Source organism: Rutidosis leptorrhynchoides, chromosome 10 (assembly GCF_046630445.1).
Source record: "Rutidosis leptorrhynchoides isolate AG116_Rl617_1_P2 chromosome 10, CSIRO_AGI_Rlap_v1, whole genome shotgun sequence".
Classification (NCBI taxonomy): domain Eukaryota; kingdom Viridiplantae; phylum Streptophyta; class Magnoliopsida; order Asterales; family Asteraceae; genus Rutidosis; species Rutidosis leptorrhynchoides.
Window position 1 is genome coordinate 293,858,673 of NC_092342.1, and position 23,496 is coordinate 293,882,168.

The 23,496-nt window shown below is 35.8% G+C and overlaps 1 protein-coding gene across 1 annotated transcript; it reads right to left on the reverse strand.

The window, feature by feature from the left end:
* Positions 1–1,475: 1,475 nt before the first annotated feature.
* On the reverse strand, positions 1,476–22,673 carry LOC139871159 (alpha-L-fucosidase 2-like). The gene is made up of 9 exons (XM_071858896.1): positions 22,481–22,673; positions 4,713–4,858; positions 3,821–4,608; positions 3,333–3,624; positions 3,031–3,255; positions 2,853–2,954; positions 2,641–2,776; positions 2,198–2,393; positions 1,476–1,806 (listed from the first exon to the last, which is right to left on the reverse strand). The coding sequence occupies exons 1-9, from the start codon at positions 22,671–22,673 to the stop codon at positions 1,476–1,478; spliced, it is 2,409 nt and encodes an 802-aa protein (XP_071714997.1).
* Positions 22,674–23,496: the final 823 nt, after the last annotated feature.

Genomic DNA, 23,496 nt, shown 5'->3' on the forward strand with positions numbered 1-23,496 from the left:
GAGATATGAACTATGTAGAAGGCTTGTCGGTCTGATATTTGTTTTCTTTAGTCGGCGAGTTTTTCTACCCAATACATAAAAAGTTCAGATTCAAATTTGTAAGACTGCATCGTATTCATCATAAAGTTTTCAGTTCAAACTGAACTTTGTAGCTTAGTATACTTTGTAGGGTTATAAAGTATTATTTGTGGTTTTCAAACATTTAGGAAAGAAACCTGATTATATATATTCGTTTTTTCTCTGATCGAGTCCTATTAGCCCTAAACATGACTTAGTTTAGTCCTATGGTAACATCATTTTTATTTTATTTATAAAATGGAAAACAGTTATTCGTCTCATTCTTGTGGCATTACTTTGTAGCGCATACTGGACCTGGTCTATTGTGTATATTTCTCATTTTCTGTATGATCAATATCAATAATTGATATCAGCAAGAATTTCATTTGACTTGTAGCATGAATCTCAGGACAATACTAGTTGGTTTGTTGTACGTGTCAACAAAATGCTATGACAAAGTTATTGTAATCAACAATATGTGTGCCAAATCTTCTATCATATCCCAATTACAGCACCAACATTGTCTGGGTTTCTTGAAAACTTTGCTTCAAATGCTTGACAATCATCAGATATTTCGAATTACAATCTTGTCAGGAATCCTGAAATTTATTTACTTTGTCTACCATCATTTTGTTTTGTTTTGTTTTCATATTTACAATATACAGCACTGTTGAATAGTAAAGAATAATGATTATGAACTTTGACTTCGATCATTTTAAAATGACAATCCGACTTTGACTGAATATGTTGATACAGTTTTTATGGAATAAACCCAAAACATCAAACCATAAACCCTAAACTCTAAATCGGGCTAAATTTTACTTCACAAAACATGAAAAAAAAAACGTTCATATTCTTCACGAACAATATTATCTTGAATGTTCCATAAACCCAAAACACCAAACCTTAAACCCTAAACCCTAAACTCTAAATCGTTCGTGTTAAAAACTCAATCTAAATCCTAAATCTAAACCCTAAATCTAAACCCTAAACCCTAAATTTCTAAACCCTAATATCTAAACCCTATAAACGCTAATATCTAAACCCTAATATCTAAACCCCAATAGCTAAAACCTCAAAATACGCTCGAAAAACACGATAATTGTTATATATTACTTCTTCGAGCGTTTTCCCGCCAAAATAAAAATATTTATCACAAAGTGTCTCTACTAAATGTTCATATTTTCATCTCATCTATAATGTTCGTGAACAAAGTTTTTTCAAAAAACGAAAAAAAAAGTTTTTGCTTCCTCCGCTTCCCCCGAATGGTTACTTCCCTATTGATCCTACCACTATATAAATATATATATATATATATATATATATATATATATAAATATATAATGAAACATATTCCGGAATTAGATCTTATTTGAACAATCACAATCCTTAATATTTAGATGACACCAAATTCACTACTAAATGCTTGATAGATCCATCAAAGAAGACGTCTTAACAATCCTTAGCTGCTTATCAAATGTATATACTTTCCCTGTTAACAATGTTACCACCACACTCTTTTCTTTATAGTGTATCCTTTTCGTAAACCTTCGATTCTCCCTATTATTAGACCACAAATTAAACTCGTTGAGATATCCATCACCCCACGAGATACCAACTGTCACGTTCCCACGCACTTTTAATCCCTTCACCGAACCACTCACCCATTTGTCTCGCGGTAGTGCCGGAAGCACATAAACGTCATCTACGGTGCTTTGTATCAGCATCTCAGCTAATGCTGCACTAAAACTGAACACCAAAGAGGGTATAGTATTATATACTCCGTACTAAATATTTGACAAAATTTCATGAATGGTCCCTGTGGTTTATATCGGATTACACAATTGGTCCTAGTGTTTTGTCTCGTCAAGGATGGTCCTTGTGGTTTGCACTTGTCACGCCGGTGATTCCTGTCCCTAAATGACTATTTACCCTAATGTGCACGGCACATGTCAAAATTTATAGGAAATATATAACGAGCGTTAAGGACATCCGAAACAAGTGCAAACCACATAGACCATCTTGATGAATAAAAAGCACAGGGACCATATCCGATACTAACAACAGGGACCATTCGTGAAATTTTGTCTAAATATTAATAAAAACGAATAAACATCATCCGTGTAAAAATGGTTAATACCCGAAATTAGCATCAATCTGAAAAGGAGGATGTGCCGTAAACAGGTTGCTATAAAGTCCACCTTCATACTTGCTTTCGTTTTCAGGGTCAACTAAGTCAAACAAGTGTTTCATCATCCGATAAGCATGCTCACTGTTATGCAGCCTGGCCCACGAGGCGGCTTTCCATGTAGTTGACCATCCTGGACCCTCCTCTCCTATTGAAGCAAAAACGTTTTAGCACTCGATCTAAAACTATTACCTTGTACATACATTGTTCAAAAAGGGAGTGTGACTAGAGGGTGCGCATAATGCGCAATTTACCCGGTACTAGGTCTCGCGGGCTTATTTACCTGAGATTTTACCTTCTATGGGGGAGCCAATGTGCTCGTTCATAAGAGGGTTTCCTCGCTTACCAAAAAAAAAAAAAAAATCAAACTTAAGCTTTGAAATGTATCATACAACCTCTTTTAATGAGAGCGTTTTCCGCAGCTTTGCAGAGGTCGGGAGTTTTCTGAAGCGTTATTGTGTGTCCGGGGAATAGACCAAATAGGTGCGAGATATGCCTGTGATGCACTTCTGGATCCTCAAAATCTTGCGCCTGTCGCAAAAACAGTTATATAATAATAACACGTTAAACGTGATTACAAAACTATGTATGATCATGACATACATACCCATTCCATAATCGAACCATCCTTGGCTATTTTCGTTGGATAAAGTCTTGGTAGCGCTCGAATAACTTTTTTGATCAGATCATTTTCGCCCTTCCCCAAAATCTGTATTCCACGAAATCAGATCAACTTTTATTTTAACAACTTTTTTTATCTGTATGTATTATTGATTAATTGTTACCTCAGCAGCAGAAACAATGGAGGAAAAAACCTCTTTAATTATGGATATATCCATGGTTGATGAATAGGAGACACTAGCAGGTTTACCATCAGGAGCAATAAACATATGTTCAGGAGAAGTTGATGGATTAGTTTCAAGATACCCATTTTTCCCTTCAATCAACCAATCCAAAAGGAACAAAACACATCCTTCTAGCAACGGATATGCTTTCGTCGCTAAAAAATCCTAAATTTTTAAACCCAATTTTTCAATAATATGAACAAAGAATGATATTAGAATGGAAAACAGAATAAGGATCTTACTTTGTTCAGTGTATAAGTATAATGCTCCCACAAATGGGTACAAAGCCATTCGCCACCCATGGGCCACAACGCCCATACAGGGTCACCACTGTCAGGGGATGTTTTCGCCCATATATCGGATACTTGATGCGCAACCCACCCGTTTGCATCGTAATTTACTTTCGCGGTTTTACCCCCGTTGACTGACAAAGATGCAATGTAGTCAAACAAAGGCTCTTGACACTCTTGAAGGTTGCACGAAAGCGCAGGCCAATAGTTCATTTGAAGATTGATGTTTAAGTGAGGTGCACCGCTACAAAGTAAGGGGTAAAATGGTCAATTAAGTAATTTCAATTTGCGATACAATAAATTCTTCTTACGAAAAAAAGGTTAGTCTCCAAAGCTGTTTTTCGCCTCGAGATTAGTCTGCTCGCAAAGCTAGTCAGAAACTCGGGCCCTGAAGGGGAACAAGTTTTTTTTTTTTTTTTTTTTTAAGAAAAAAAACTTACTCCCATGGCGGATAGATTTTGTCGTTCCATATACCCTGCAGATTTGCTGGCTGAGTTCCGGGTCTTGAACAAGAAATAAGCAAATAACGACCGTATTGAAATAAAAGCTCAACCAACTTTGGATCTTCATCTGTTTTAAAAGATTTAACTCTCTCTGAAGTTGCAACCAAATCTTTCTCTTCCGTTTTTAAACCATTCGAAAGTTCAATCGAGACACGTTGAAAAAGTTTTTGATAATCATTCAAGTGACGAGCATAAAGTTGCTCGTACGATAAACTCTTCAACGATTTCAGCCTCTTCAAACACTCAGACGTAGGATTCTTCTTCGACTCCGAAGGTTTAGCAAACGGCCCTTCAAAAGAAGACGATGCCACTACAAGTAAAACAGCCCAATCGCAATTTTCCACCTTAATTTTGTTACCTTCCGAAACAGTTATAGTCCCTGCACCATCACTAATTTGCAAATCAAGAATAACCGAAAACTGAATTCCAGTTTCAGCTTTTTCCATAACAATCTGTTTTTCATTGTTTACAGATGACCGATGTGGTAACTTGCTATCGAGAAACGCAGTAAAAGACAAAGAACCTGACTTGTTTCCAAATATTTTGGAAACAATAACTTGATCAGGGTATGAAGCAAAATGTTCTCTTTTGAATTTCATTTCACCAATTGAGTACTCGACTTTTACTACGGCACTATCTAAATCTAGTTCTCGTTGATATGTTTTCTCATCAAAAGCGGATTTGTGGTCGAACGCTAGCTTTATATCGCCCAAAAGCTGGTATGCCTTTAACATTACAAAAGAAACAGTAGAAAATTATGGTAAATTTAGTTTTTAGTGCAGTAAGTGTATATTATTGATTGATCAAATAAATAAATGGTTGCGCGTACATTGGATGATTCGCCAGATAGATTGACTGCAGACGCAGTAGCTTCAGCATATTTTCCGTCGTCTACAAGTTTTCGGACCTTGGATAGCGCTTTTGGGACATCTGGATTTGTGTAGTTTCCTGGACTTCCTGTCCAAATTGTATCATCTGCAGGAAACATAACACACATTAACAATTAATTATTAATTATTAATTATACATTATACATATATTAATAGAATATCATAAAAACATTGATTCTGTAGTAATTGCAGTAACTAAAAGATCTTTACAAGTAATAAAAACTTAAATAGCAAGTTATTAAAACAAGTGTTCCTTGAACTATCATCATTACGTTGTTGTGTATATATTATTATAAAGAGCCTTTCACAAAGCATTTGAGAAAAAAGAGGGACCTGCAGTTTCAGCCGTTAACGATCACATTTCACTGTTGACGATCATTCTTTTTTGGGTAACATGTCTGTTAATCAGGCCTTAGAAGACGATATTTTTGGCATCGGTGAGTTGCTGGGATTTAAGTTAACGGGTTGTAAGAATTCTATGAATCGAGAACGGGTATTTAATGGTTTCCCATGAAGATCTTATCTATTAATAGTTGCGGTTCAAAAGTTTTCGAGAAGCGTAAATGGATTCGTGATTTGTGTGTTTCGATGAATGTTCAATTTTTGGGCATTCAGGAGTCTAAGTTATCGCGTAAGTTATCGCGTTTACAGATGTTTAGATTAAAATCGTTTTGGGGTAATTCTAACTTTGATTATTCGTTATCTTTGTCTCTTGGCCTTTCAGGTGGTATTATTTCTCTTTGGGACCCGATGGCTTTTTCTAAAAGCAACATTTGGTGTGACGATAACTTTGTAATTGTTAAAGGCTCGTGGATAAAAGAAAATATGGAAGTGTATATGGTGAACGTTTATGCCCCACAACTTTTAGCTGAAAAAGTTATTCTTTGGAATAAGCTGTCGTCTTTTATAAATTCTAATCAAGGAGAGTATATTTTTATGGGGGATTGGAACTCGGTTAGATTTCCAGAGGATCGGTGTGGAACAGAGTTTTGTAGTCAAGATGCTCATGTTTTTAACGATTTTATTGATTCTAATTTTCTGTATGAAATTCCTTTAGGCGGGCTTCGTTTTACATGGCGTACAAAATCGGGCGATAAACTAAGTAAGTTGGATCGGTTTTTCGTGTCTAACAACATTATTAATGCTATTTCAGATATTAAAGGCTCGGTTCTTCCACGTGATTTTTCCGATCATTCTCCTATTTTACTCTTTCAAGATAAGGTGGATTTTGGTCCAACTTATTTTAAGATGTTTGATTCTTGGTTCGAGAGGCCCGATTTTGATATTTCTTTTAGAAACGCTTGGAACACTATAAATCAAAAACCTGATTCGGATATCGTTGCCAAGATGCGTTCTTTAAAGTATCATTTTAAAGATTGGATTCACAAGTCTAGAAATAGTGAAGACGCTCGCTTGAAAATTATTTCAAATGATATTAATGCTATTGATATTCTTATTGATGGAGGTAACGCTAGTGTAGACGATGTTAATAGACGTAACAATCTGGCGGTTGAACGCGATGAGATCAAAAAAACTAAAAGACTTTGATATGCTTCAAAAAGCTAGAATCAAATGGGATGTCGAGGGGGACGAAAACTCGAAATTTTTTCATGGTTCTCTTAAACATAAACGTAGATCTCAACATATTCAAGGTCTTATGGTTGATGGGGTTTGGATTGATGATCCTTTTGAGATCAAACAGAGATTTTTCGATTTTTATCAAGCTAAGTTTGATGTAGTTAACTCGGGGGCTGAATTCATTAATATTAACCCTCATTATGTTCTATCTTCAGACGAGACTGACTTCCTGGAACGAGACATTGATGATTCGGAAATAAAGAATGCTGTTTGGGATTGTGGTAGTTCAAAAGCGCCCGACCCAGATGGTATTTCTTTCAGTTTTATTAAACAATACTGGGACGTTTTGCAATATGATATTTGTAGAGATATTCGTGCTTATTTTTCTTCGTTTATTATGCCACGTGGTGCGAACTCAGCTTTTTTCGCTCTTATTCCGAAGGTTAAAAATCCGGTTCTCATTTCTGAATTTATACCTATTTCGCTAGTAGGTTTTTTTTTACAAGATTGTGTCTAAAATTCTCACGAACCGCATGCTTTTTGTGATCGATAAAATTATTAGTCCCGTTCAGACTGGATTCATTTCGGGGCGTCAGATTCTCGATGGTCCGTTGATGTTGAGTGAAATTATGTCTTGGGTCGAGAAAAATAATAAAAAAATGTTGCTTTTCAAAGTTGATTTTGAAAAGGCATATGATTCGGTAAATTGGGAGTTCCTGATGTTCATGTTGGCCTCCTTGGGTTTTGGTTCCAAATGGTGTGCGTGGATTAGAGGATGTTTAGAGTCGGCCAAAACATCCGTGCTTGTTAATGGTAGCCCGACCCGAGAGTTTTGTGTCAGACGTGGTTTAAGACAAGGCGAACCTCTTAGTCCTTTCCGTTTTATCATTGTAATGGAGGGTTTACATTTAGCGTTTCAACGCGCCATGGAGTGTAATCTTATTCGGGGTATTATTATTGGATCGCTTGACGTTTCTCTTTCTCATTTTTTATATGCAGATGATGTCATTATTTTTTCAGAATGGAAACTACAAGATCTAAGGCGTATTATTACTATCCTCGAAGTCTTCTTCCTTGTTTCGGGTCTGAGAATTAATGTCAATAAGTCACAATTGCTCGGCGTTGGGGTTAGTGATTCCGAGATTATGTATTTTGCTAATGTGACTCGTACTCGTATTGGTTATTTTCCCACTACTTACCTTGGCGTTCCCATTGGTTGTAATATGAAACGTATTTCGAGTTGGGAGTATTTGATGGACAAGTTCCGTACCAAATTAGCTTCTTGGAAAGCTAGCTTATTATCTGTAGGTGGCAGGTTAACGCTCGTTAAATCTGTCATGGGAAGTCTAGGTATATATTTTTGGTCGCTATTTAAATGCCCGGAATCTGTTTTAAAAAGTCTTGAATCTTTAAGATCAAGGTTTTTTTGGGGCGGTGATATGTCGGGTAGAAAGATGAGTTGGGTCAAATGGGACTCGATTCTTTCTCCTTTTAATTATGGTGGCCTTAATGTGGGAAGTTTGAAAGCGTTTAATATTGCTTTACTTAACAAATGGTGGTGGAGGTACGTTAATAAACCGAATGATTTATGGCTGAAAGTTATTAAAGCGATCCATGGGACTTCATTCAGCATTGTTTCAGGTCATGGGACCTCTATGTGGTCTAATATTGTTACGACTTGTTTGAAAGCTGTTAACGATAGTATGGTGCCTGATAATTTATTTCGTTTGGATATTGGTAACGGGAGAGATGTCCGGTTTTGGCATGACATTTGGTGTGATAATTCACCACTTTCTTCTCGGTTTAATCGTTTGTTTCATTTAGAAACCAATAAAGACGACTTGGTTGCTGATAAGTGGGATGATAATGATTGGAAATGGTCTTGGTCCAGGGTTGATATTGGTAGCCGAAACGAGCAATTAGTGAACAAGCTTAGGAACGTGATCGGCAATATTCAAGTTTCTAATCGTTCGGACAAATGGATATGTACTGTTAATAATGATGGCTTATTCACTGTCAAAGGTGTTCGATTGGCTATTGATCATAACATGCTTCCAAATTTACATTCCGACACTTTATGGTTTAAATTCTTACCGAGAAAAGTTAACATCTTCTTATGGCGTTTTAGACTCGATGCTCTTCTCGTTCGTTGGAACCTCTCCGCAAAAGGTATAGAGTTAAATTCAATTGTGTGTCCTATTTGCAATAATGGTGTTGAATCCCGTGATCATCTCTTTTTCGAATGTTCGATGGTTGTTGAGTTGTGGCGTATGGTTCGGGTTTGGTTAAATTGTGACATGCCTAGTTTCGATTCGTGGGACTCGTTTTTTTCTTGGGTTGAAGGGATCCGTTTACCGTCTTCGAGCAAGAACCGGATCATGGCGATTGTATGCACGTTACTTTGGGCTATTTGGAGATTTCGTAATGGTGTGGTCTTTGATAGTCCTTTTTGTCGTTCTAGTAGTCTTTTTGATGTCATTAGATTACTTACTTTTCGTTGGATATTAAATAGGGGTCATCTAGTTTCAAATTGGAACTTGTGGCTCGCTATGCCTTTGTAATTCTCTCTTAGCGCTTTGCTAGAGAGTGTTTTGTTATTTTTTATATAATTGATTCTTTGACCGTTAAAAAAAAAACAGCCGGCCCAGATTCGCAACACTAATAGTAATTTTAAGATGCACATAATCGGAAATTATCCGCCACTTCTTACTTTAAAAGTGCAGATACCCCACCGAAGGTTATTTGGCCTAGCGGTATCAAAGTAACTTGATCATGCCTAAATCTGTCTTGGGGAGTTTCGATTTAGACTTGAGTGCTTAATTTGGGAAAAAATGTATTGATCGATTGTTTTAACTCGAATAACTGTGTAATCCCCATTTGAAATCTGGATCCAAGGGTGTAAAACAAACGATTGGATTAACCTCACTCGATTAGATCGAATGAGTTAATATCTTAGGTGTCGATGAACTCCGATATCGACCGGAATCTCAATCGGAGTTGTATTTTCGACTGAACAATGTTACAGTATAATTTTGGCAGAGTAACAGTATGTGTTCAGTGCCGTTGTAATAAATGACCCATGAGGTGTATTTATAGATGTTTTGAGGGAATGATGACGTGACACATGTCCCTTTCATAATTGTAACAAACGTTTACCAGATTCGTGTGCTGATGTGGCACCTGTCCCTTTCATTGGTGTAACAAACAAATCCTAACAAACTTTTCTAGATTCGTGAGTTGACGTGGCATACGATTCGTTCGTGTGCTTGTTCCGGGACCATGTATCTGTTCCGGGACCATGTATTTGTTCAGGGACCACGCTTTGTTCCGGGACTGTGTGATTGTTCCGGAATGGTGTGTCGGATCCATTTACAGGGTGACGGATGGGCGTCACACATTTGGTTAGGTGAAGGGTCTTTCATATGAGTATTGTCCAATGTTTATACAAGTGCTTCTTCGCGGCACTCCTTCTGACCGGGTAAGGTTGTAGCCGGTTTACATGTCATAACCCGTCCTTAACCATAAGAACGTGTTAGATAACGTATGATTTCATTGCGAGGTATTGACCTCTATATGCGACATTTTTAAAAGAACAACTGCATATATTTTACATTACAAACCAAAATTCTTATTTTGATACAAGCTTTAGACAAAATAAAGATGATTATCGTTTAGCGATAATCTTCGACTTACAAACTTTACAAATGATGATAACAACACGATTTCTAGCATATTTTACAACACAAGTTCTTGGATATGCAGTCTTATTTTTGACACAAATATGCGTACGCAAGATCCTGCTCAAATTCAACATAATGCAGCGGAAACTTCTAATTATCACCTGAGAATAAACATGTTTAAAACGTCAACATAAAGTTGGTGAGATATAGGTTTAATGCCGGCAGCGATATAAATATAGACCACAAGATTTCATATATAAACATTTTAATAAAAATATTCTAAGTGGTTGAGCACTTGGTAACCATACTTAACATTTAATCACGTCGCATATTCCCTTTATTATGAAATCTTACTACACCGTACCAAGTGTAGTCACAAAACGAAGTACTGTGCAATACCGATAGATCTATCAACAGGATTCGCGTTTACAATACCGCTGTAAATATTAGTTACCAAGCTACAGGGAAGTATGCCAGTGGTACAACTCAACGTAGAATATATATTTTTCAGTTACTTGTGTCCATAACGTAAAACATAAAATACATGTATTCTCATCCCGAAATATTTAGAGTTTAAAAGTGGGACTATATACTCACTTTCGTCTTGAAGATATATATATTTTGACTTGGTCTCCCGGTTGATATCACGAACCTATCCATATATAATATATCAATACCTTTTCTTTTTAAACAACGTCACATATATATTCTTGTTATACTTTTAATACTTTTTATAATTCCTTAGTCCGTAGTTAGCAGTTCGTTGTTAGTAATTCAATTTTAATGGTTCATATTTAGATGTTTAATAAACCCCCAACGAAATAAATAAAACCCCCAACGTATATGTATTGGTCGAGATTAATCTTGACCCACGGTACCGGTGTTGTCAAATGACGTGTTGCGTACATAAAGTACCGGTGTTGTCAAATGACGTGTTGCGTACAAACATGGGATCTTATGATTAATCTTCTCGTGTTGTTTACGGGTGATCCTGAACCATATAAAATTGAATTATGAGTACATATATATAAAATATCATGTTATCTTAAAAAGATGTGATTTATTTTAATTTTCTCCAATTAATCCCGAAGTTAAACTAGTCTTGGATAGCCAATTTTGTTTCGGTCATAGTTTCTTCGTTACAACTCCGTTTTCGTTGATTCAACTTGCCATCTCCTTGGATCGAGTTCCTCTTTAAGACTATGAACTTTAAATATCTTAGTTTGTATTCAAAATCACACGGCATAGGTGAAACTTTAGTGAAACTTATGAAGTTAAACCTTTTCCTTTATGTAGGCAACCTTAAATGATTATTTTTCTAAAAATACTTATACTTTGAATTAAATCATGAAATTTTTATGTGTTACCATATTCATAGTAAAAATCATTTTTCCAGAACATAAACCTTCAATTCAAAGTTTAAGATGGTTTTTAATTATCCAACCCAAAACAGCCCCCGGTTACACTCCGACGTCGTAAAAACAGTTTTTAAGGTGTTCTTTGAAAAACCAAGTTATACCTTGTTAAATTAGCATATATTTAAGTTATATTACAGGTCTTGAAGTATTTTAAAAGTTAAGTTAGAAGGATCTATTTAGTTTGCAAACAAGTTTGAAAACATTCAAACTATGTTCTTGTTGTTAAAATTGTATACCACAAAATATGATAGCTATATATATATATGAATCGAATAAGGTTATGAACATAGATACTACCTCAAGTTCCTTGGACAAGGTTTCTGTAAAAAAAGAGTAAGAACCTAGAACCAAAAGGGTGATGGAATTGGATGAAAGATTGGAAGTAAGTTTGTGTTCTTGGAAGGATTTCTTGAAGTGTTTTTGTAAGGTTTTCTTATGAGATTTAAGTGTTGTTTTTGAAGCTAAATGATGGAGAAAATGCTTGGAGATGATCAAGTATGAAGTTAAGAGTATTTTGAGAGAGAAATGGAAGTGTAAGTATGAGAAAATGGGGTGAAGAAATGGTGTGCATGCATAAAAACGTTTTTAGGTTATAAAGGAAAAAAAAGATACCTAAATTTGTTTTCTTGCTAAATAATTCATGCTACTTGACAAATGATTGGTTCCACATGTTTCTTAATCATTTAAGGCTGCTAAGGAGCAGATTTTTATTGGTATATACCAATAGTAAATACATCTAGAAGCTGCGTATGATACGAGTACATATACTCTAGATATACGTATAGAAATTTTGTGAAAAATGGAATGAGGATTCAAATATAGCTATCTTTTGTGAATACACTTATATGGTTTTATGTATTTAAGTTCTTAAAAGTGATTAAATTCATTACTTATACGATATATGTATAAACATTATAGGTCATAAGTATTTAAGTCAAATAACGTTGCGTATGGTTATCGTTTTGAAAACTTAAGTTAGTAGTTTCAAAATATACATATAACTTATTGTTATTAATACAAAATGAGATATTAAAACATTCTTAGATCATGTTAAATATGTATATATACATATATATACACAAACGTATAATTATCATATGTTATATAGTTCGTGATATCATCGGTCAAACTAGACGGTCAAACGTTGTGTAAAACTCTTTTCAAAAACATAAATCTCAACAATTTGGATTGCTTATCATGTTGGTAAGGTTTAATTTATGTAAATATTAATCTTACAAGTATAGAATGATCGAAAAAGTGCGGGTCATTACAGTACCTACCCGTTAAATAAATTTCGTCCCGAAATTTTAAAATTGTACCTATTTTGCGTCATCGGGAAACAAGTGTGGATACTTTTGTTTCATTTGATCCTCTCGTTCCCAAGTAAACTCGGGACCCCTTCGAGCATTCCAACGAACCTTAACGATCGGTATGTTGCTCTGCTTGAGCCGTTTAACTTCACGATCCATGATTTCGATTGGTTCTTCGATGAATTGTAGTTTCTCGTCGACATGGATTTCTTCAAGAGGAATGGTGAGGTCTTCCTTTGCAAGACACTTCTTAAGGTTTGAGACGTGAAAGGTATTATGTACTCCGGCGAGTTGTTGCGGTAACTCGAGTCGATAAGCTACCGGTCCAATGCGTTCGATGATCTTGAACGGGCCTACATACCTTGGGTTTAGTTTACCCCTTTTTCCAAAACGTATTACACCTTTCCAAGGTGACACCTTTAACATAACCATGTCACCGATCTGAAACTCTAATGGTTTCCTTCGAACATCGGCGTAGCTCTTTTGGCGACTACGGGCTGTTTTCAATCTCTCCTTGATTTGTACTATCTTCTCAGTCGTTTCGTGTATGATCTCGGGACCAGTTAATTGTCGATCTCCTACTTCATTCCAACAAATAGGAGATCTACACTTCCTTCCGTACAATGCTTCGAATGGCGCAGCTTTAATGCTCGCATGATAACTATTATTATACGAGAATTCTGCTAATGGTAGATATTTATCCCATCCGTTTCCAAAATCGATCACACATGCCCTGAGCATGTCTTCAAGAGTCTGAATTGTTCTTTCACTCTGCCCGTCGGTTTGCGGATGATATGCGGTGCTCATATCCAAACGAGTTCCTAGGGCCTCCTGTAGTGATTGCCAGAACTTTGAGGTAAATCTACTATCACGATCAGATATAATGGAAATAGGTATTCCATGCCTTGAAACAATTTCCTTTATATACAATCGTAATAGTTTCTCCATTCTATCCGTTTCCTTTATAGGCAAGAAATGTGCAGACTTGGTGAGACGATCAACAATCACCCAAATGGTGTCGTATCCCCAGGCAGTCTTTGGTAACTTCGTGATGAAATCCATGGTAATACCATCCCATTTCCATTCTGGGATTTCTGGTTGTTGAAGTAACCCTGACGGCTTCTGGTGTTCAGCTTTGACTTTGGAACAAGTTAAACATTCCCCAACATATGTTGCAACGTCTGTCTTTAAATTAGGCCACCAATAATGTGTCTTAAGATCTTGGTACATCTTTCCAACTCCAGGATGTATCGAGTATCTTGTCTTATGTGCCTCATTTAATATCAACTTCCTTAATCCACCCAACTTCGGTACCCAAATACGATTTGCAAAATATCGAATTCCATCTTCCCGCATAACGAGTTGCTTCTCATACTTCTTCATTATTTCATTTCCTATATTTTCTTTAGTAAGTGCTTCTCGTTGAACTTCTTTGATTTGTGAGTTGAGATTCATGCGAATTTTTATGTTCATCGCTCGTACTCGAATTGGTTCTCGTTCCTTTCTGCTTAAAGCATCGGCCACCACGTTCGCCTTCCCGGGATGATAACGAATTTCACAATCATAGTCGTTTATTAACTCGACCCGCCTACGTTGTCTCATGTTCAGCTGTTTTTGATCGAAAATATGTTGAAGGCTTTTATGATCAGTAAACACAGTGCATTTAACCCCATACAAGTAGTGTCTCCATATCTTCAATGCAAACACGACTGCTCCCAGTTCTAGATCATGCGTCGTATAATTCCGCTCGTGAATCTTCAATTGTCGGGATGCGTATGCAATAACTTTCTTTCGTTGCATAAGAACGCAACCAAAACCTTGTCGCGAAGCGTCACAATATATTTCAAAATCATCGTTCCCTTCTGGTAACGATAAAATAGGCGCCGTAGTTAACTTCTTCTTTAGTAATTGAAATGTACTCTCCTGCTCAGAAGTCCATTCATATTTCTTCCCTTTTTGCGTTAACGCTGTCAACGGCTTAGCTATTCGGGAAAAATCTTGAATAAACCTTCTATAATAACCGGCTAAACCCAAAAATTGGCGTATCTGCGTTGGTGTCTTAGGAGTCTCCCATTTTTCAATGGCTTCAATTTTTGCTGGATCAACCTGAATTCCTTTGCTACTAACAACGTGGCCAAGAAATTGCACTTCTTTCAACCAGAAAGCACATTTAGAAAATTTAGCATATAGCTGTTCTTTTCTCAACAACTCTAATATCAACCTTAAATGCTGCTCATGCTCTTGCTCACTCTTGGAATAGATAAGAATATCATCAATGAAAACGATAACAAACTTATCTAAATATGGACTACAAACTCGATTCATGAGGTCCATGAATACAGCTGGCGCATTTGTCAACCCAAACGGCATGACCAAAAATTCGTAATGACCATAACGTGTCCGAAAAGCAGTTTTCGGAATGTCCTCTTCTTTGACACGTAATTGATGATAGCCCGACCTTAAGTCAATTTTTGAGTACACACATGATCCTTGGAGTTGATCAAATAAGTCGTCAATTCTCGGTAGTGGATACCGATTCTTGATAGTTAACTTATTTAATTCACGATAATCTATACACATCCTAAAAGATCCATCTTTCTTTTTAACAAATAGAATCGGAGCTCCCCACGGTGAAGTACTTGGTCGTATGAATCCATGATCCAGTAATTCTTTTAACTGACTCCGAAGTTCTTTTAACTCGGACGGTGCAAGTCTATATGGAGCACGAGCCACTGGTGCGGCTCCTGGTACTAAATCTATTTGAAATTCTACAGATCTAAATGGAGGTAATCCCGGCAACTCTTCCGGAAAAACTTCAGGAAAATCTCTTGCCACAGGCACGTCGTTGATGCACTTCTATTTTTCTTTCTTTTCGACTTTATTAACATGTGCTAAGATAGCATAGCACCCTTTCTTCAAGCACTTTTGAGCTTTCAAATAACTAATGAGTTTTAGCTTTGAATTACCCTTCTCTCCATAAATCATCACCGGCATTTTATCCTTACTAGGAATGCGAATTGCCTTCTTGGCACACACAACTTCAGCTCCTACTTTGGACATCCAGTCCATGCCGACTATTACATCAAAACTTCCTAATTCTACGGGTATCAAGTCAATTTTAAACGTTTCTCCGGCTAAATTTATTTTACAATCACGGCAAATTTTATCGGCTTTAATTAGTTTACCATTAGCTAACTCAATCATGTACTTAGCATCTAGAGGTAATGATGAACAATTCAATTTAGTGTAAAAGCCTCTACTCACGTAACTTCTATCGGCACCAGTATCAAATATAATAGATGCGGATAAGTTATTAATGGTAAACGTACCCGTAACAAGCTCCGGGTCTTCACACGCCTCTCTAGCATTAATAACAAATGCTCTTCCACGTGCAGATCCATTATTCTTCTCTGGATTCGGACACTGGCTCTTATAGTGACCTTGTTTTCCACACCCATAACAAGTAATGGTAGCCAAAGCAGTTCTATTTGCATTGGTGGCAGGAGTCTTGGTACCATTTGTATTTGTAACGAGAGCCCTACAATCTTCAGCAAGATGACCCTTTCGATTACATTTGTTGCATACCACATTACAGTAACCAGAGTGATGTTTGTGGCATCGGTTGCATAAAGGATTTTGTCCTTTATAACCAAAGCTTAAACCACTACCCGTACCTTGCGTGTTTTCTTGTTTCTTAAAAGATTGTTGTTGGTTACCTCGATCATAATTTCCATTCCACTTTCTTTTGTTACCTGATACCTTCACATCAGTATTGGATACTTTCTTATCCATGATGACCTGATCCATTAGCTCGTTTGCCATGGTTATAGCTTCATGAATTGTCTTAGGTTTCGATGCTGTAACATTTGCCTTGACCTTTTTGGGCAAACCATCTTTGTACATTTCAATCTTCCGTTCTTCGGTTGGAACCAATTCAGGACATAGCAAAACTAATTCCATGAATCACTGATTGTAGTTGGTGATTTCAGTACCAATAACCTTCAGACTTCGTAACTCATCTTCCAACTTCCTAACCTCGTTCCTTGGACAATATTCATTGATTAACATTGTTTTGAATTCTTCCCACGGAGTATCATAAGCTACATCTCCTCCTACAGCCTTCACATAATTTTTCCACCACGTGAGTGAACTATCTTGTAAAGTGCACGATGCATACTTGGTCATGTCCTTTTCAACACAACCACTTATTTTAAACACAGTCTCCATCTTTTCTATCCACCGGGTTAAACCGATCGGTCCTTCCGTTCCACTGAATGATGAGGGCTTGCAAGCTTGAAAAGTTTTGTAAGTGCACCCCACACGAGGATTTGGGTTAACTGCAGCACCTCTTGCAGCCTCGACCCATAACATTCCGTCGTTCACTCGCTGATTGATGAGTTCCTGGATTTCTTGTTCCGTCATTCGGTTCAATCGCGCCATATTCTTCTATAAGAATGAAAAGAAAATAATTATTCACATGGAATATTATAGATGTAGTGTATATTTACAGTACATTATAGCTTATTAATAATATGAACCAGGTATTATTATAAAAGCCTTTTCTTCTTATTAGCGTTTTATAATTATATCTAGGGTAGTACCTACCCGTTAATGTCCATACTTAATAGCTTAGTACAGAATCAATTACTACCATCTAAATAATACTTAACCATGGAAAATTATTGCATTTCACACTTCACTATTTTACATATGCTTATCTTACATCGAACATTAAGCAAACCACACTAATAATATTATACAAAACATTATATGATCCCATGGTTTAATACGGCAGCGCATCGTTTGGTCTATTTTCTAGGACGTTTAGGTTCAAAGAAGCGCTTAACGCTTATCCTGGCTGTCTGCCTATATTTTGACTGTGGGACTGAAGAACTGGATGCCGGGATAGAACGAATAGGAATAGCGGGAATAGGGGTGGTAGTGTCTAGTGGAGTTGGTGCCACATCATTCTCACTAAACTCGGGATTTGAATTTTCTAATTCATTAGCCTTTCGTTTCTTTCCTAGTTCGAACTCGTCTTTTGTAATTTCCTGTATTTCTTCCTCGGGTTCACTTTCCTCCTCGGGTTCACTTTCCTCCTCGGGTTCACTTTCCGGGTTCTCTATAGTCGGTTCATCCGGAATTTGTGAGTCTTCCCCAAAGATATTATTTTCGTCATCGGATAGGTTAATGACTGGAACACCATCTGAAGATTCTGGTTCGGAGTCGCTGAATGTGATGACAAGTTTTGAGCCCGACATCTATCACACAACAACTAACCCATTAGTACTACATAATATTTACATATAAATTTTAACCAACAATGATAAGCAATGGTTTTTAAATCAGACCCGGTCAAAGTCCAGATTTACTAATGTATCCTAACGACTTATCGGTTAGACACACTAATGCAAACCTGGTTCGCTAAGACCACCGCTCTGATACCACATGTCATAACCCGTCCTTAACCATAAGAACGTGTTAGATAACGTATGATTTCATTGCGAGGTATTGACCTCTATATGCGACATTTTTAAAAGAACAACTGCATATATTTTACATTACAAACCAAAATTCTTATTTTGATACAAGCTTTAGACAAAATAAAGATGATTATCGTTTAGCGATAATCTTCGACTTACAAACTTTACAAATGATGATAACAACACGATTTCTAGCATATTTTACAACACAAGTTCTTGGATATGCAGTCTTATTTTTGACACAAATATGCGTACGCAAGATCCTGCTCAAATTCAACATAATGCAGCGGAAACTTCTAATTATCACCTGAGAATAAACATGTTTAAAACGTCAACATAAAGTTGGTGAGATATAGGTTTAATGCCGGCAGCGATATAAATATAGACCACAAGATTTCATATATAAACATTTTAATAAAAATATTCTAAGTGGTTGAGCACTTGGTAACCATACTTAACATTTAATCACGTCGCATATTCCCTTTATTATGAAATCTTACTACACCGTACCAAGTGTAGTCACAAAACGAAGTACTGTGCAACCGTTGAATACTGGTCGTCCAGTCCGGTTGGGGTTGTCAAGCCCGATAGATCTATCAACAGGATTCGCGTTTACAATACCGCTGTAAATATTAGTTACCAAGCTACAGGGAAGTATGCCAGTGGTACAACTCAACGTAGAATATATATTTTTCAGTTACTTGTGTCCATAACGTAAAACATAAAATACATGTATTCTCATCCCGAAATATTTAGAGTTTAAAAGTGGGACTATATACTCACTTTCGTCTTGAAGATATATATATTTTGACTTGGTCTCCCGGTTGATATCACGAACCTATCCATATATAATATATCAATACCTTTTCTTTTTAAACAACGTCACATATATATTCTTGTTATACTTTTAATACTTTTTATAATTCCTTAGTCCGTAGTTAGCAGTTCGTTGTTAGTAATTCAATTTTAATGGTTCATATTTAGATGTTTAATAAACCCCCAACGAAATAAATAAAACCCCCAACGTATATGTATTGGTCGAGATTAATCTTGACCCACGGTACCGGTGTTGTCAAATGACGTGTTGCGTACATAAAGTACCGGTGTTGTCAAATGACGTGTTGCGTACAAACATGGAATCTTATGATTAATCTTCTCGTGTTGTTTACGGGTGATCCTGAACCATATAAAATTGAATTATGAGTACATATATAAAATATCATGTTATCTTAAAAAGATGTGATTTATTTTAATTTTCTCCAATTAATCCCGAAGTTAAACTAGTCTTGGATAGCCAATTTTGTTTCGGTCATAGTTTCTTCGTTACAACTCCGTTTTCGTTGATTCAACTTGCCATCTCCTTGGATCGAGTTCCTATTTAAGACTATGAACTTTAAATATCTTAGTTTGTATTCAAAATCACACGGCATAGGTGAAACTTTAGTGAAACTTATGAAGTTAAACCTTTTCCTTTATGTAGGCAACCTTAAATGATTATTTTTCTAAAAATACTTATACTTTGAATTAAATCATGAAATTTTTATGTGTTACCATATTCATAGTAAAAATCATTTTTCCAGAACATAAACCTTCAATTCAAAGTTTAAGATGGTTTTTAATTATCCAACCCAAAACAGCCCCCGGTTACACTCCGACGTCGTAAAAACAGTTTTTAAGGTGTTCTTTGAAAAACCAAGTTATACCTTGTTAAATTAGCATATATTTAAGTTATATTACAGGTCTTGAAGTATTTTAAAAGTTAAGTTAGAAGGATCTATTTAGTTTGCAAACAAGTTTGAAAACATTCAAACTATGTTCTTGTTGTTAAAATTGTATACCACAAAATATGATAGCTATATATATATATGAATCGAATAAGGTTATGAACATAGATACTACCTCAAGTTCCTTGGACAAGGTTTCTGTAAAAAAAGAGTAAGAACCTAGAACCAAAAGGGTGATGGAATTGGATGAAAGATTGGAAGTAAGTTTGTGTTCTTGGAAGGATTTCTTGAAGTGTTTTTGTAAGGTTTTCTTATGAGATTTAAGTGTTGTTTTTGAAGCTAAATGATGGAGAAAATGCTTGGAGATGATCAAGTATGAAGTTAAGAGTATTTTGAGAGAGAAATGGAAGTGTAAGTATGAGAAAATGGGGTGAAGAAATGGTGTGCATGCATAAAAACGTTTTTAGGTTATAAAGGAAACAAAAGATACCTAACTTTGTTTTCTTGCTAAATAATTCATGCTACTTGACAAATGATTGGTTCCACATGTTTCTTAATCATTTAAGGCTGCTAAGGAGCAGATTTTTATTGGTATATACCAATAGTAAATACATCTAGAAGCTGCGTATGATACGAGTACATATACTCTAGATATACGTATAGAAATTTTGTGAAAAATGGAATGAGGATTCAAATATAGCTATCTTTTGTGAATACACTTATATGGTTTTATGTATTTAAGTTCTTAAAAGTGATTAAATTCATTACTTATACGATATATGTATAAACATTATAGGTCATAAGTATTTAAGTCAAATAACGTTGCGTATGGTTATCGTTTTGAAAACTTAAGTTAGTAGTTTCAAAATATACATATAACTTATTGTTATTAATACAAAATGAGATATTAAAACATTCTTAGATCATGTTAAATATGTATATATACATATATATACACAAACGTATAATTATCATATGTTATATAGTTCGTGATATCATCGGTCAAACTAGACGGTCAAACGTTGTGTAAAACTCTTTTCAAAAACATAAATATCAACAATTTGGATTGCTTATCATGTTGGTAAGGTTTAATTTATGTAAATATTAATCTTACAAGTATAGAATGATCGAAAAAGTGCGGGTCATTACATTACATGTTTGTTTGTAATATTGTCTGGCTAGGTAGACCTTGATGTGGAAATATGGTTCGTAACCTCTCGGTGCTTTGTACCCGCGCGAGCGGTGCCGTGGTCCGACACACTTACCGGGTAGGATGGGCTTATGTGAAGTCATAGCCAGCTTTCATCCGGGACATTTCTTCCCGGATGTGTATTCGAATAATCTTCTGGCCGGTTTGCTTAGGTAGGACCGGGAGAAGGTATCTTCTCCTGGACCGTTACGCTGGTTAATTTCCAGACGGAATTTTGTCAAGTCATAGAAAAGATGACCTTTTTTATACGACATGTGCATCATCATAACTCGTCAACTTTGTAGTTGTAAGTCAAGTCCCTTAGTGAACTATTTGTAATTGGATGCGTGTTTGTCGTTTTATAAAATAATGGAGATGCCTCTCGAAATTCCTCTCGAAATTTTACTATTTTGTATATGCACATGAGAAAATTTTTATATGAGTTATTAATTTATATTACACTCTAGTCTCTGTTTCATAGTATTAGTTTGAAAAAAAAAAAGAAATAAAATAATGGTCTTCCCGAGTTTTATTAAGAAGAGAAGGGGAATGAAGTGGAAGGAAAATTGTGCTTAATTTTTTTCTTCAGTAGATTCTTTCAAATTGAAAGGACCCCACTTCCTTCGTTTTTATTTCCCTCCACTTCATTTCTTTTTCGTGGTAAAAAACTCGGGAACAAAAAATTGCTTATGTATTAACTTTAGTCGGTTCTTTTCCATCGTAAAAAACTCGGGAACAGAAAAATGTGTATGTTTTCACTTTAGTCGTCCATTACGTACATTTGAAGATTCAATCCAAATTTAGCATCTGTTCCATAATCTTATTTGGGAAGAAAAAAATGGAATTGGAAAAAAAAAAAAAAATTAGCGTTCCTGAATTTCTTTTGAGAGAAAAAGAAAGAAATAGAAGGAAAACTTTTTCCTTCAGAACAAATCACTTTTTAATGTTTGAATTAATAAAACTTATTTCCACTATTTTTTTTTAATAGCACTACGAGATCACTCAGGAGACTTAACTGCCCAACTGCCGCCAGGAGGAAATCGGGCTCAATCCGAGAGCATGAGCGGTAAAATCCCTCCTCCCCCACTGCCCCCTCAACCCGAGTGCGGATAATACCCTGGGGTGGAACTAAAGCGTAAGGGAGCAACCTTATGTGAAATGTTGCACCTCACGAGAGTCGAATTGTTAACCGCTCACTAAAAAAGACAGACTACTACCACGTAACCTACGATACAAGTTAACTTCAAGCAATAGGTTTTAAATCAATCAACATCATATATCATATATCTAAAGAAATGATGGATGAATGTACTAGGTGTCCGTACCATTAAGATTGATGGTTTCAGATTCAACACCACCCCATACCATACCACCGAGGCGCCCGTTTCCAATCGGAGCTCCATCCGTCCAATGTTTTGCTTCCTCTTTAAACCTAATTTTCAAATTACTATCTACTATTGATACTGCTTTATCATCCTTTTGTTTCCACACATTTTCTTCACCCAAAACCTCTTCCATTTTCACACACACACACACACACACACACAAATTGAACTGAATTGTATTTGTATTTGTATACCTTATGAAAATGGCGATGAAATATAGGCGGCAAAAGGGGTAGTTAAGTAATTATCATGACAATATATATGGAGTTTTCTGAATATGTGTATGTGTGGGGCATACGTTCCGAATTGACATTCATAGGCAATAATCATCCTTCTATTTTACGTTTAATCCGAATTATTTCTAACGATTTTTGTCTCTCTTTTTTTTTTTCCAATCCAAAGTCATTACTTAACCCACACTCGATTCTCGTATGTATGGATAATGGATATCAGTGGCGGAGCCACATAGTCTAGATTGAGGTCACTTGACACCATCGATTTCTTTTTCCTGAACTAGGAGTATATTATGTTTTGGGTAGAAATTTTTTAATTCTATAATATTGACCTCATTCAACAATAGTAAAGACCCCACACTCAACATAAATAATATTTGATCCAGTGTTTATTTTACATTTGGATGGATTGGTTTAACGTACCTCAAATGCACAACCAAATTATTATCTATTATCTATTATTACTATATACGGCCCATTATAATTTATTTTAATAATACCAATAATCGTTTCTAACTTGTAGTTAGAAGCATATTAGAAAAACATATTTCATCGCGTTATGTCAATTGGTTATTAAAGCTTGCTTTGATTGTGCATGTTGCAACTGCGATGGTAAAGAAGCGTTTCTTAACAATGAAGCTTGTGAAATCAGATTTGCGTAATTGAATGTATGGTAGAAAGTAACTTGATTTTTATTTTTTGTACTTAATCATAGTTTGTCAA

Coding starts and splice junctions, on each gene's coding strand:
- LOC139871159 (XM_071858896.1), bottom strand. CDS start 22,673: ATGGAAGAGGTTTTGGGTGAAGAAAATGTGTGGAAACAAAAGGATGAT. Junction 2,955..3,030: donor CCATTGTTTCTGCTGCTGAG/GTAACAATTAAT, acceptor CGTGGAATACAG/ATTTTGGGGAAGGGCGAAAA. Junction 1,807..2,197: donor CAGATTGATGCTAATTTCGG/GTATTAACCATT, acceptor TTTGGTGTTCAG/TTTTAGTGCAGCATTAGCTG.